General features: G+C 60.5%; 2 protein-coding genes across 5 annotated transcripts in view; one reads left to right on the top strand and one right to left on the bottom strand.

Annotated features, from left to right (window-relative positions):
• The window catches only part of ARSA (arylsulfatase A), a 4,642-nt gene extending 558 nt beyond the window's left edge, over positions 1 to 4,084 (top strand). For 2 of the 4 annotated variants that reach the window (XM_005868226.2, XM_005868224.2), the window contains exons 2-9: positions 43 to 295; positions 458 to 698; positions 1,043 to 1,261; positions 1,335 to 1,504; positions 1,778 to 1,902; positions 1,994 to 2,121; positions 2,281 to 2,383; positions 2,471 to 4,084. In XM_005868226.2, coding sequence (XP_005868288.2) covers positions 43 to 295; positions 458 to 698; positions 1,043 to 1,261; positions 1,335 to 1,504; positions 1,778 to 1,902; positions 1,994 to 2,121; positions 2,281 to 2,383; positions 2,471 to 2,790 — 1,559 coding nt within the window. In that variant the 3' untranslated portion in view covers positions 2,791 to 4,084. The remainder of the gene's footprint in view (positions 1 to 42; positions 296 to 457; positions 699 to 1,042; positions 1,262 to 1,334; positions 1,505 to 1,777; positions 1,903 to 1,993; positions 2,122 to 2,280; positions 2,384 to 2,470) is intronic. The other 2 variants (XM_005868225.2, XM_005868227.2) reach the window with 1 other exon arrangement.
• Positions 4,085 to 7,754: 3,670 nt separating this feature from the next.
• Positions 7,755 to 12,540, bottom strand: part of MAPK8IP2 (mitogen-activated protein kinase 8 interacting protein 2) — a 9,750-nt gene continuing 4,964 nt past the window's right edge. The window contains exons 8-13 of the mRNA XM_014541198.1: positions 12,347 to 12,519; positions 12,160 to 12,269; positions 11,498 to 11,602; positions 11,309 to 11,379; positions 8,779 to 8,877; positions 7,755 to 8,405 (exon numbers count right to left, since the gene is read on the bottom strand). Of these exons, the coding sequence (XP_014396684.1) occupies positions 8,333 to 8,405; positions 8,779 to 8,877; positions 11,309 to 11,379; positions 11,498 to 11,602; positions 12,160 to 12,269; positions 12,347 to 12,519 (631 nt within the window). The 3' untranslated portion in view covers positions 7,755 to 8,332. The remainder of the gene's footprint in view (positions 8,406 to 8,778; positions 8,878 to 11,308; positions 11,380 to 11,497; positions 11,603 to 12,159; positions 12,270 to 12,346; positions 12,520 to 12,540) is intronic.

The raw sequence follows: 12,540 nt of genomic DNA on the forward strand, positions 1-12,540 counted from the left end.
TCTGGGGCCTCCCGCAGAGCTTCATTTGCCTTCTTTCCCAAGGGTCTCTGGTGACAAGCCTGTGTGTGCCGCAGGCCATGGTGGTGCTGTGGGCCCTCGCTCTGGCCTTGGCTGCAGGTCTGGCCTCTGCCTACCCACCGAACATCGTGCTGATCTTTGCTGATGACCTGGGCTATGGGGACCTGGGCTCCTACGGTCACCCCACATCCACCACCCCCAACCTGGACCAGCTGGCCACCGCGGGGCTGCGGTTCACAGACTTCTACGTGCCAGTGTCCCTGTGCACACCCTCCCGGTGAGCAAGGGGGCAGGGAGCCCTCACCCCGTGCCCACCCTGACCGCCCAGCTGCTCCCGGTTTCCTCTGGTCTGCAGTGAGGGTCATAGTTCCCTACTGTCTCCCGGGTGCACCTCTGTCTTCGTTTCTCTCTGTCTCACCGGCTGTGACTGGCTCTGCAGGGCTGCCCTCCTGACCGGCCGACTCCCAGTTCGGTCGGGCCTGTACCCTGGCGTTCTGGAGCCTGGCTCCCGAGGGGGCCTGCCCCTGGAGGAGGTGACCCTGGCTGAGATCCTGGCTGCCCAAGGCTACCTCACAGGGATGGCTGGCAAGTGGCATCTTGGGGTGGGGCCTGAGGGGGTCTTTCTGCCCCCCCACCAGGGCTTCCATCGATTCCTGGGCATCCCATACTCCCATGACCAGGTAGGAACAGCCAGAGCCCTCAGCTGCCCCCTATCCACTTTCTCCTACTCCCCTTCCCTTGACCTCCCAGCTCCTCTGCACAGCCTAGACCAGCGGTTCTCAACCTGTGGGTCGCGACCCCTTTGGGGGTCGAACGACCCTTTCACAGGGGTCACCTAAGACCATCCGAAAACACATATATAATTACATATTGTTTTTGTGATTAATCACTATACTTTAATTATGTTCAATTTGCAACAATGAAATTGGGGGTCACCACCACATGAGGAACTGTATTAAAGGGTCTCGGCATTAGGAAGGTTGAGAACCACTGGCCTAGACCCTAAATGGAGCCCTTTCCCCAGGGCCCTTGCCAGAACCTGACCTGCTTCCCACCGGCCACCCCCTGCCATGGAATCTGTGACCAGGGCCTGGTCCCTGTGCCGCTGTTAGCCAACCTGTCTGTGGAGGCGCAGCCCCCCTGGCTGCCTGGACTTGAGGCCCGCTACGTGGCTTTCGCACACGAACTCATGGTCGATGCCCATCGCCAGGGCCGCCCGTTCTTTCTGTACTATGCCTCCCACGTGAGTAACCCTGGCCCCATGTCCCGGGCTGCCCTGCCCCCTGCCCGATGCTAACTCCAGGCTCTGCCCCCAGCATACCCACTACCCCCAGTTCAGTGGGCAGAACTTCGCCGGGCACTCAGGCCGTGGGCCATTCGGAGACGCCCTGATGGAGCTGGACTCGGCCGTGGGAGCCCTGATGACAGCCGTGGGGGACCTGGGGCTGCTTAAAGACACACTGGTCATCTTCACCGCAGACAACGGGTAGGCCCCGGGGAGGGCCTATGCAGCTGATTTCTCACAGGCGTGAGCCTGAGGCCTCCCCATCTTGACCACAGACACAGCGGGAGAAGGGGGGGTCTCAGAAAATGCTGGCCACATTATGGTGACTTCCAGGCCACAATCCATGAAGCTGGTCCTGGTAGGACAGGGAGGAGACAGGCACCTGGTGGCCATTTCTGGGCACGTAACTTAAACGTCTGGGGCTGGAGCCACTGGGGCGAGTCAGAGACGCTGATGACCACCTGTGTGTCCCAGACCGGAGACGATGCGGATGTCCCGAGGCGGCTGCTCTGGCCCACTGCGATGTGGAAAGGGAACCACCTTTGAGGGGGGCGTCCGAGAACCTGCCTTGGCCTTCTGGCCAGGCCACATCACTCCCGGTCAGTCTTCAGGTCCTCTCCTCATGCAACCCTGGCCCCACCTCCCCAACCTGATGGTGAATAGAGTGACCACACAGCCCTCTGTCCCCAGGCGTGACCCATGAGTTGGCCAGCTCCCTGGACCTACTGCCCACCCTGGCAGCCCTGGCTGGGGCCCCACTGCCCAATGTCACCTTGGATGGCTTTGACCTCAGCCCCCTGCTGCTGGGCAAAGGCAAGGTAGGGCCAGCAACCCCACGCCCCAGCCCCGGAGTGACTGTGAGCAGGTCACCTCTTTTGAGTGGCATCCAAGTGCTGCTGCTGAGTGGGCATAGCCAGGACCTAACGCAGGCTGATCGGTGTTGGGGCTCTGCCCCCTGCCCCTGACTTTGCCCCCAGAGCCCCCGGCAGACTATGTTCTTCTACCCAACCTTCCCCGATGAGATCCATGGGGTCTTTGCTGTGCGGAGCGGGAAGTACAAGGCCCATTTCTTCACCCAGGGTAATGTCCTCCCCTGACCCCGCTGACCCCTCGGGCCCCAGAGCCTGCCCCCACCTCTGTGCACAGATGTGTCTCCCACCCTCCCAGGCTCCGCCCACAGTGACACCACAGCAGACCCTGCCTGCCACGCCTCCAGCCCTCTGACTGCCCATGAGCCCCCATTGCTCTTTGACCTTTCTGAGGACCCTGGTGAGAACTACAACCTTGTGGGGAGTGGGGCCGAGGTCGCCCCCCAGGCCCTGGAGGCGATGAAACAGCTTCAGCTGCTCAAGGCCCAGTTTGATGCTAGCATGACCTTCAGCCCCAGCCAGATGGCCCGGGGTGAGGACCCTGCCCTGCAGATGTGCTGCCAGCCCAGCTGCAGCCCCTGGCCCACCTGCTGCCACTGCCCAGGGCCCCTGCGCTGAGGGCACCAGTCCAGGCCCGCCCCCCGTGGCTGAGGCTCAGGCATGGACATGTTTTTACCTGATACCCCAATAACACCAGGTAATACTTGCAGGCGTGATGATTCCTCTAGTCCTTGTCGTGGCCAGAGGTAGGTGCTATTCTGCTTGTGCACAAGTGAGGAGACAGGCCTAGAGAGATCCGGCGATGTGTCTGAGGTCATGGCCAGTGGGGCTGGGCTGGGGTCTGCTCCATGGCACCCTGGCTCCTGTGATTGCAGACCCCTTCATGGGAGCTGCACTGAGCACCTGTGTGGCCAGGAACGGGGCGGGGAGGGTCGAGGGCACCGCAGACAGGAGACCCAGCAGGGGCCGAGTGCCCAGAGAGCCGGGTTCTCTTGGAGGCACAGGGACAGACCCCCTTGGCTCTTACCAGAAACCTGCCTGAGGTTCGTGATGAGCAGTACATTCCAGGTGGGGACACAGGGGCTGGGAGCCTGTCAGACTCAAGGAAGATGCATGAGCAGCTTCTGAGATACCATGACCCTGGCCCACCTCTGCCCCCCAGAGCGCTACATTCCGGCCTACGCACACGTTTCCTGTCCCCTGGCTTCCCCTCTCACCCAGTGTAAGCCATTCACCCAGCAAAGTGCTCTTAAAAATAGGTCAGGTTTGGTTCCATCCCTGCTCAGAACATCAGGCTCAGAACAAAACCCAGGCTCCTTAGAGTGGCCACCGTGCCCACTGAGGCCTGCCCTCACCTCTCAGCCTTCCTGTCCCCTCATCTTAGGCTCTGCAGGGAGGACGCCCTGACTGCCTGCCTGCGTCCACACAGTGGCACGAAGCCCTCGTGGGTCCCCACGTGTGTGCTGATAGCAGGGGCGCATGTGCTCCCAGGACGCCGGCAGACCCCAGCACTCCCTCAGTGTTGGCTGAGTGAGAAGAGTGCCATCTGGGTGCTCGGGGCCCCAGCGGGCGGTCCCTCCTCCTGGCAGACCAGAGAGCCATCCCCTCATTACCAGGCCCCACCTTTTCCATGTGGGCAGAGGCTCTGAACCGTGGAGGTACGGCCTCTCCCTGTCCCAGGAGGGCAGAAGCCACTCACAGTCCCGTGCCTGCTCCAGGGTGGCATGATGAGAGTCCTGATCCGGAAAGTCAGGGAAAGTCTGCTGGGATCCTGGGTCCTCTGGGGGCTGTGCGCACCGTTCCACAGCGTCACTGGGCCTGACCAGACATTGTGTAGCTGCCAAGCCCATGTCTCTGGCCATCCACCGCCAGAGCTCACAGTTTAAGAAAATAAACCCTGCTGCTCACGCCACTGCTGGTGAGTTGTCTGTTACTCGCGGTCGAAGGCGGTCTTCCTGGAGTGACCTGTGGTCGGGATGTGCGGGGCACCTGTGCACGTGCAGGTGGGCTCCCGAGTGGGCCTGCGGTGTCAGACCTGTGTTCTCCAGGTGACTCCCACCACTCATGGTCTGGTTTGGGGGCTGCGCTGACTGTGCCCCAACCCCTCTGTGTGGGGGGGCTCCCCTCACAGGGCGGTAGTTTCCTCGGAGACCCCTGCAGCCACTGACGTTGGCATCAGGAGGGCCACCTGCACTGTGGTCTGAGCGGAGACACTGGTCCTTGGGGGCTGGGCATGCACCCCCGACACCTGCAGCTTCTCTCCCAGCGGGGCCTACGTTTCAGGCTGAGGACAGAGGCCCTGAAGCAGAGGCGCACTCTGAGCACCAGGTCCCAAGACTGAGCACACAGTTAGAGCCAACTGAATGCTCACACCTGCACGACCTGCAGGCACCTTCCCTATGCCTGTGGGCTTCCCTTGGTTAGTTCCCACATTTATTCACCACCTAGGGCCATGCTTAGTGCTGGGGCACAGGTCACCGGGGGGGACCCATTCCCGCTCCATGGCACCACCATCCCACAGAGAAAGGAGCAGTGACCCTGGGGTCAAAGACACGTGTGGATTTTCAGTGGCAGAAGCCTGCGGTGCTGTGGGTGGGGTGTGGAACGTGCCTGGGAAGGGGCCTGAGGGAACCTTGAGTGCTTCCAATGTTCCCCATCTTGACTGGGGGGGTGCGGACATGTGTGTGAAGCAATCGAGCTACATACTTAAGATGTGTGCACTTTATGATGTCGTGTATTTTATACTTCAATAGAAATAAACATTTAACGTGATGAATGCCACCGAGGAAGAGGACTTGTTCCTACAAGAGTAATCACTGCCCTAACCGGTTTGGCTGAGTGGATAGAGCATTGGCCTGCGGACTGGAAGGTCCCAGGTTCGATTCAGGTCAAGGGCATGTACCTTGGTTGCGGGCACATCCCCAGTAGGGGGTGTGCAGGAGGCAGCTGATCGATGTTTCTCTCTCATCGATGTTTCTAACTCTCTATCCCTCTCCCTTCCTCTCTGTGGAAAATCAATAAAATATATTTTTTAAAAAAAAGAGTAATCACTGGTGGGGGAAGGTAACTGAACCAGGCAGGAGGCTCCCCTGTCTGCTGAGACTGTCCCCTGAGTTCAAGCCCACATCTGCACCCAGAGTGGGAGAGGACAGTGGTCCTCCCACCCTCCCATTGCACGTGGGCTTTGCTGGGATGCTCTTGGGAGCAGAAACGTGTGCTTGTTTCTCAGCTGCGTTAGTGTGATGGCCCTCCTCCTGCAGGCTCTCGTGTGCACACACGTGCACGCACAGTATGCCCACACGAGCACACACTTTTATACACTTATCGTAGCCCCAGATGCTGCCATAATGTCCACTAGCCCTGCCCTGTCTTCTTTGCTGTTGATTTTAAAGTCAGCCCCTTTGTCCTCTCCCCAGGCCAGGACCTCCTTGGGCCCCATGTCCTCTGGAAGGAGCTGAGTGGGAACAGACAGACAGACAAACATGTTGCCTCACCCTGGCCGGTTTGGCTGTGGATAGAGTGTCGGCCTGCGACTGAAGGGTCCCAGGTTCAATTCTGGTCAAGGGCACATGCCCGGGTTATGAGCTTGATCCCCAGTAGGGGCCGTGCAGGAGGCAGCCGATCAATGGTTCTCTATCATCATTGATGTTTTTCTCTCTCTCCCTCTCCCTTCCTCTCTGAAATCAGTAAAGAAATATTTAAAAAACAACAACAGCCCTCGTCGGATAGGGTGTCAGTCTGCGGGCCGAAGGGTCCCAGTTCAGTTCCAGTCAAGGGCGGGTGCCTCAGTTGCAGACTCCTCCCTGGCCAGGGCCCTGGTCGGCGCTCATGTGGGAGGCAACCAATCGATGTGCTTCTCTCACATCGATGTTTCTCTTTCCCTCCCTTCCACTCTCCCTAAAAATCAGTGGGAAAACATCCTCAGGCGAGGATTAAAAAACAACAACAATAAAAAACATGTTGCCTCTGTGGGTCCCCTCAGGTGTGGACCCAAGACATGCTCCCACCACCCTCTCTGCTGACTCCTGGCCTCGCCTCTCTCACAAGTGACCAGAAGGGGGAGCAAGAGGGCACGTTTCCATGGAATATTTCATTTCGCCTCTTCTCCAAATGTTTTTAATTACAAAATTAGTGTGTGCTCATTAGAGCGCCCCAGATAATGCCTGCATCTCAGTCAGACGCAGGCAACGTAGCCTGTGTGCCCACACCACCTCCATGTCTACGCGAATCATACGTGTTCAACTTGGCTCTAATCTGCCTTTCCGTGGCCGATGAGTCTGGTCACCATGCTACCCCACGGCCGGGTGTAGGAGCAGCAGTAACAGAGGGGACCCCTCAGCCCCCTCCTTTGTGTGAAGACCCTCCACAGGGCGGTCACAACCGTGGGGCCCAAGGCATGCTCCCCCCAGAAAGGAGAGACCCCAGGGGGAAAGGTTGGGGGTGTTATCTGAGCAGACAGGCAGTCAGGGTCCTGCTGGAGAGAGCAGTCGGGGGGAGGGGGCGCAGGGTTCCATAGCAAGAGCAGTAACACTTTGCAAACACTCAGCAACAAGGAAGGAGCAGCCAATTCGATGCTGAGGGTCCAGAGCCTGCCGTCCCTGGGAAGCACCAATTCCTTGTTAGGTCTCCCCAAAAAGGAACTTATTGGGAAGGTGTTGGGAACTCCCAGAGGGGGAAAGAAGGCAAGCCCGGGGCACCTCAGAGGTGGGGGGCAGATGACTGGACACCCTTCCCTGGAGGTCACTTCTGGGCAGGAGGGGGCTGTAGGCCCAACAAGGAATTGGGTGCTCCCTGGGGATGGTAGGCTCCGGACACTCATCCTCTTGTGCGGTTGTGACAATAGAATGATAACTGGTGCAGAAGAACAATGTCTACTAACCGATCCCAGCAAAGGGAGGGGAGGGGAATGAGACACCACCCTGGCAGCCAGGGGCCGGATGCTGAGTGTTGTGTAGAGGACGGGCGGGGCGGGGGGGGTGCTGCTTCCTGGGTCCTCCTGCTCCTACCCTGCCCCCCTCTGAGGACATGTCCCCTGGGGAGGAGCCTGCTGACCTCAGTCCCTGAGAGTGGGCTCGTGGGGGGAGGGGCCAGGGAAGCCCTTTCTATAGAAGCTGAAGGGCACCGTGAGAAATGGTCAGCTTTTGTCTTCCTGTTCTCTGTGCAGAATTTTTAAATACCAATTTTAAGGTCTAAGCAGGCTGCTGCCCTCTCCCACACACTCACAAGCGTGCACACACACTCATGATGCACACACACTCGTGATGTGCACAATCATGATGCGCGCGCGCACACACACACACACACACACACACACACGACTTGAGCCCTGCGGTTCCCGGCACACCCCCTCCCCAGCCCAGCACTCCAGTGCGGGTGCCCAGCACTGTCTCTCCAGCCAATTGAATGTATCAGGGAGAATCCCCAGGGGCCCAGTGTGGCACCCCAGGGACCCCTGGCATGATCTCGGAGAGCACTGACGGGTGAAGCTTCTCCTGATTCTGTCACCCAGGGGTCTGGGTACCCACTGCCATGGGCAGCACCTGGGCCCCCGGCCATTATGTGTCCCCCAGAAACAGACAGGGTCACACCAAGCAGAGAGTTTATTGAGGTGCTGGACTGCGGGGAGTTTGCAGCGGCAAAGCAGACGCTGGTGTGGCGGGGCACGGGGCAGGGCACCCTTCTCTGAGCAAAGTCTGGGGCTTGGGATGAGCCTCAAGAACTACTAGCAACCCCAAGGCCCTTCTGGGGACCCCCTCCCTGCTTCCCCCTGAGCTCCGCATGGGGCAGTGTGGGGGTCCCTCTCTTTGTCCCTGTAGTCAGGGAAGGGGTGACCCCTGGAGATTCACTATAAAAATTAAAATTCCTTTTAAATTACTGGGGAGGGGCAGGAGGGACTACCTGGGAGCCTGATGCCACGGTCACCTAGCGCCTCGCCTTCCTCCACACCCCTCCCAGCTCTGACCCCAGAGTAAAGAGCAGAGGGCCGAGTTTGCAGGCACGGGGGGCAGAGACAGACAGAGAGAAAGAAGATCAGAGGGAAAGCGGGGGACAGCCCCTGTGGAGTGAGCAAGGAGAGCCCCCGAGACCCCAATCCAGTCCTTGCCAAAGCCGGCGGCCTCTGAGGTACCCGCCTCGCGGCACCTGCGCAGAGTGTGGGCGGCTACTCCAGGTAGATGTCCTCTGTGGGGCAGGCGTACTCCAGGTGCTCCTGGTAGTACTCCAGGAAGGCGCGGCTGGGGAGACAGCGCCAGCCACACCATCAGGGCCGCCCTCAGCTTCCCTCCCACCGCCTGGGCCTGCCCGTCCCGAGGGGTCACTCTTCGGTCGTCCTGGTCACTACAGGCCTTACCCCCCATTCCCACCCATCCTCCCACCCAGGCACTGTGCCTGCACCTTCCCACTCCCAGGATCCCCCCAGCTCCCGCTCAAAGTTCCCACCCACCTCTAGTGCTTCTCTTCTGAACTTCCCTTTCCCTGTCTGCCCAAACTGCACCCCCACTCCTTCCTCTGTCCCCAAATCTCACCTCCAGGCCCATCTCCCCAGCGGCAATCCTGAACCTGGTTGGCCCCGGCTGGTCCCACCCTAATCCCTCCAGCCCCACTCACCCCACACTCTGGGCCACAGGCCGCATCGACTCCTGGGAGACAAAGACGTGGCAGGCAAAGCGGCTGAGCAGAGGGTGTTTCGTGATGAAGCCGAAGTAGCTGGAGGGGCAGCGTGGGGCCGTCAGAGCGGGCAGTCACCTCGGCCCCCAGTGATCGGGCCCGAGGGCTCGGGCAGAGGGTGGGGACAGGGGAAATGTGTGGGTCACACGACTGAAGGATGCAAAGGCTCCTTCAGGGTCCAGCCCCAGCGCAGGCACCTCGGGGAGTGATGGTATTAGCTTCTCCTCGTCAGGGATGTCCAGCAGCCACTTCCTTCTGGGAGCCCGTGCTATGGCTCCACCCGGAGCCAGCCCTGGACCACAGACCACAGCGAGGCCTCGCCCCTGCCTTCCGGATGCATCTCAGCCGGATCACACCTGGCGTGTGTCACCTAACACCCTGAGCCTGGGGTCCTGCACACCCACAGCTGCTCTCCGAGCTCTAACGTGAGGCCGGACAGTGGCCCCCTCCTCAGCAACACCCTCTTCCTGGAGAACCTGGCACCTGGCTGTATTCATCTCGCCCCCGCCTGACTCTGCTTCATTTCTGCCTGTCCTCTCACCCAAGACATCAGTGAAAATCACTCCAGAGCATCCCGCAGCCAGAGACTCGAGACCCCCCACTGTGGCCAATCGATCCACGTTGATTGAACTGGGGTTTGTGGTTCCTCCAGGCGGGAACCCGTGGCAGCATCACAGCTGGTTGTCCATGAGCACATGGCAGCCTCGTCTCAGAGGCCCTGGTCAAAATCTCATACAGCCCTGGCCGGTGTGGCTCAGTGGACAGTGTCGGCCTGCGGACTGAAGGGTCCCAGGTTCAATTCCGGTCAATGGAAAAATATCCTCAGGTGAGGATTAACAACAACAACAACAAAATCTCATTCATAGTCGCCAACACCCAGATGCTGCTTACCAAGCACCGGGCACCATTCTCAGCACTTGAGATTATTCACTCCCGGGATCCTCACGGCAGCCCCATGAGACAAGGCAGCTACGGCACAGAGAGGGCGGGAAACTTGCCGAGGACACACAGCCAGTCGTGATCTCCAAGGCCTCATCCAAGCACAACGGGCCGCACAGGCCTGTTCTGCCACCAACCTCACCATGAAGCAAGCTAACCTGTCGGCAAATGTGACTTCCTAACTGTGTCAGCTCTGGGCCAGGCTGAGTCTCTCCTCCCCCACTGCCTCCACATCTGGATCCGGAACCACTGGTCTGACTGCCCTTTTCTCAAGGACTCGAACCTGGTCTCTTTCTAGCCTGGAGGCCCCAGCTGGGCAGCCAGTTTCTCTCTGTTGAGAAATAAGGGTGTTCTTGTTCCCCTGTGGTTGGTGCTGTCCTCGGCCCCCATCCACATGTCTGGTCTGAGCCCAGGCACTCTGTCCAGCCCTCCACTCCTCAGAGCAACCTCCACACGGTGGATCCCACCACACCGTCTCTGTCCTCAGTGGACGCAGCCAGACTGGCTCTGACCTGCTGGCGGTTGGCCTCAGCACCTGTTGCCAGCCCCGCCCCGGCAGCGTGTCCTTCCTCCAGCAGCCCGCATCCTTGTGAGCCCCTGGCGGCCTGTCTCTCTGGTTACCTCCTCTCATCTCCTTCCTCTAGGACATGGGGACCCAGTGGGCAGCAGTCGGGCTGGGCAGGAAGCCTGCACCCTCACCCCCGCTGGGGACAATGCTGGCACAGTCCCTCCCCTTTCATGCCTGCCACTTCTTGCTCTGCCTGGCTGTCTCGTGCCCTCATGGCCGCAGTCGTCCACCTGCTCTGAACTGAGACCTTCCCTCGGGTCTCTCCCACACCCCAGACCCACGTGACCCTGGCCGCCTCCACCTCGCTGCATCTGCGGATGAGCACGGTGCCTCCAGGCTGCCAGCCCTTGACCTGGCAAGTGGTTACTATCAGCCCTTCACCCAGACAGCACGTCTGTGGCTACCTCCATCGACCTGGGTCCTGCCAGTTCCACCTCCCCAGTGCCCCCAGGACACAACACCTGGATGACCTCAGCAGCTACCTGGCCCACACCTGGGTCCAGCCACTCTGCACAGCAGCCAGAGCCAGCTTGTCAACCCGACTGTGTCACCCTGTGGCCGGTGGGATCAAGTACAAGCTCCTTGGCATGGCCAGAAAGGCACAGGTACCCCTGTGTCCCTCCAACCACCCCCAGCTACTCCCTGAGAATCCCACTGCCCTTGCCCGCACCTGGCTCAGCCGCCTCCCTGGAAGGCCCCCTGTCACCATCAGACGTGCCTTCCGAGCATGCAGAGTGGTCTTTAGTCACCTCCTGAACCCCAAACCCCACCGCCTCTCTGCAGGTCTGCTCATGGGAGCCCCACACAGATGTCCCCCAGACCCCACGAGGCTTCCAGCACCCACTCATCTGTGTGCCTGTCTGTCTGCACCCGGACCAGATGGGAGCCTGTCTGACCTGTGTCTCCCGGGCCCGGGGGCAGCCCTCGGGGTTGGTGGGCCGAGGGGAGGGCTGAGGCTCTCACCAGCTGTTTCGAGGGTGGCAGCCGCAGAAGGAGATGTTCTTCATCTGGAAGAAGTGGCTGCAGTGCTGGAACTGGAGCCGAGGGCAGAGGCCGGTTAGACGGGCATCGCCCAGAGCCTCTCCTGCCACCCCGGCTGGACGTCCCTGTCAGACCCACCCGCCTCCCTGTGCCTCGGCCCCCGCACCCCACCTCAGGTCCACCGCTCAGACTCAGCTTGACCCCCCGAAGAGAAATCTCGAGGTCACAGGAGGCAGGGGGACGCAGGTGGACAGTCAGTTTCCGGGCAGTGGCGATCTGGGGGAGAAGCCAGAGGAGAAGGGGTCTCAGGGGCCTCTCGTCACTGGAACATCTTCGTTTGGGTTGCAGGTTCTCGGGGCTGATTCTGGAGCACGTGGGCCAGGGTCCCGGCCGTTTCTCAGTCTTGGCACCGCCAGTCACCTCTCTGCATTCAGCCTCCCTGGGCTTCCTTCCTGCCCTGCAGCCAGGACCACGCCCTCCCCCTGCCCAGCCCTCCCTGCCTGTCCCCATGGTCTGACTGGGGGTCTCAGGGACAGGACTGTCCTGCTCAACCACAGGACCAGCAGATGAGCTGCTGGTCACTAACTGCCCACTGAGTCCATGACGAGTGAGCAAATGACCCTCAGGAAGGCTCAGTGAGAGCTGGTCTGGATTTTCAGACAAGAAAAAGAGGATGGGCTACAGGAAGGTGGAGGCCCCACGGAACCTGCCCAGAGACACCAAGGTGATGAGGGACAGCTGTGAGCTGGGTGGGAGCTGCCCCCTGAGGCCCCTCTAACCCTCTGTGGAGGTCTGGTCCCTCTGGGGGTTCGGGGGCCCCACCTCACACTGACCTTCTGCATGGCTGCACATAGGATGCCGTTGCCCTGGTGACAGGGCACCTCCACGGAGCCCAGGAACTGCACATCGAAGCGTTCCACCCAGCAGGGGCTCCGCTTGCTCCCTGGGGGTCACAAGGGGCCCAAGTCAGGGGAGTTGAGGGTCTGAGGGGACAAGATGCTCCTTGGAGACAGGCCTCACCCAGCAAGTCCTTGGCAGGGCCGGGCACCGCGTGGGCATAGAAGGCAGGGAAGACCCCGCGCTCCCCTGTGCGCATGTTGAAGCCGCGGAACCAGAAGTCGTCCTCCTCAGCCTCCACCAGCACCGGGTCATCCACGTCCAGCTCCAGCTCATCAGGGTGGCGAGGGATGAACCTGCAGGCCAGGGGCGGGTGG

Source organism: Myotis brandtii, unplaced genomic scaffold (genome assembly GCF_000412655.1).
Source record: "Myotis brandtii unplaced genomic scaffold, ASM41265v1 scaffold2658, whole genome shotgun sequence".
Classification (NCBI taxonomy): domain Eukaryota; kingdom Metazoa; phylum Chordata; class Mammalia; order Chiroptera; family Vespertilionidae; genus Myotis; species Myotis brandtii.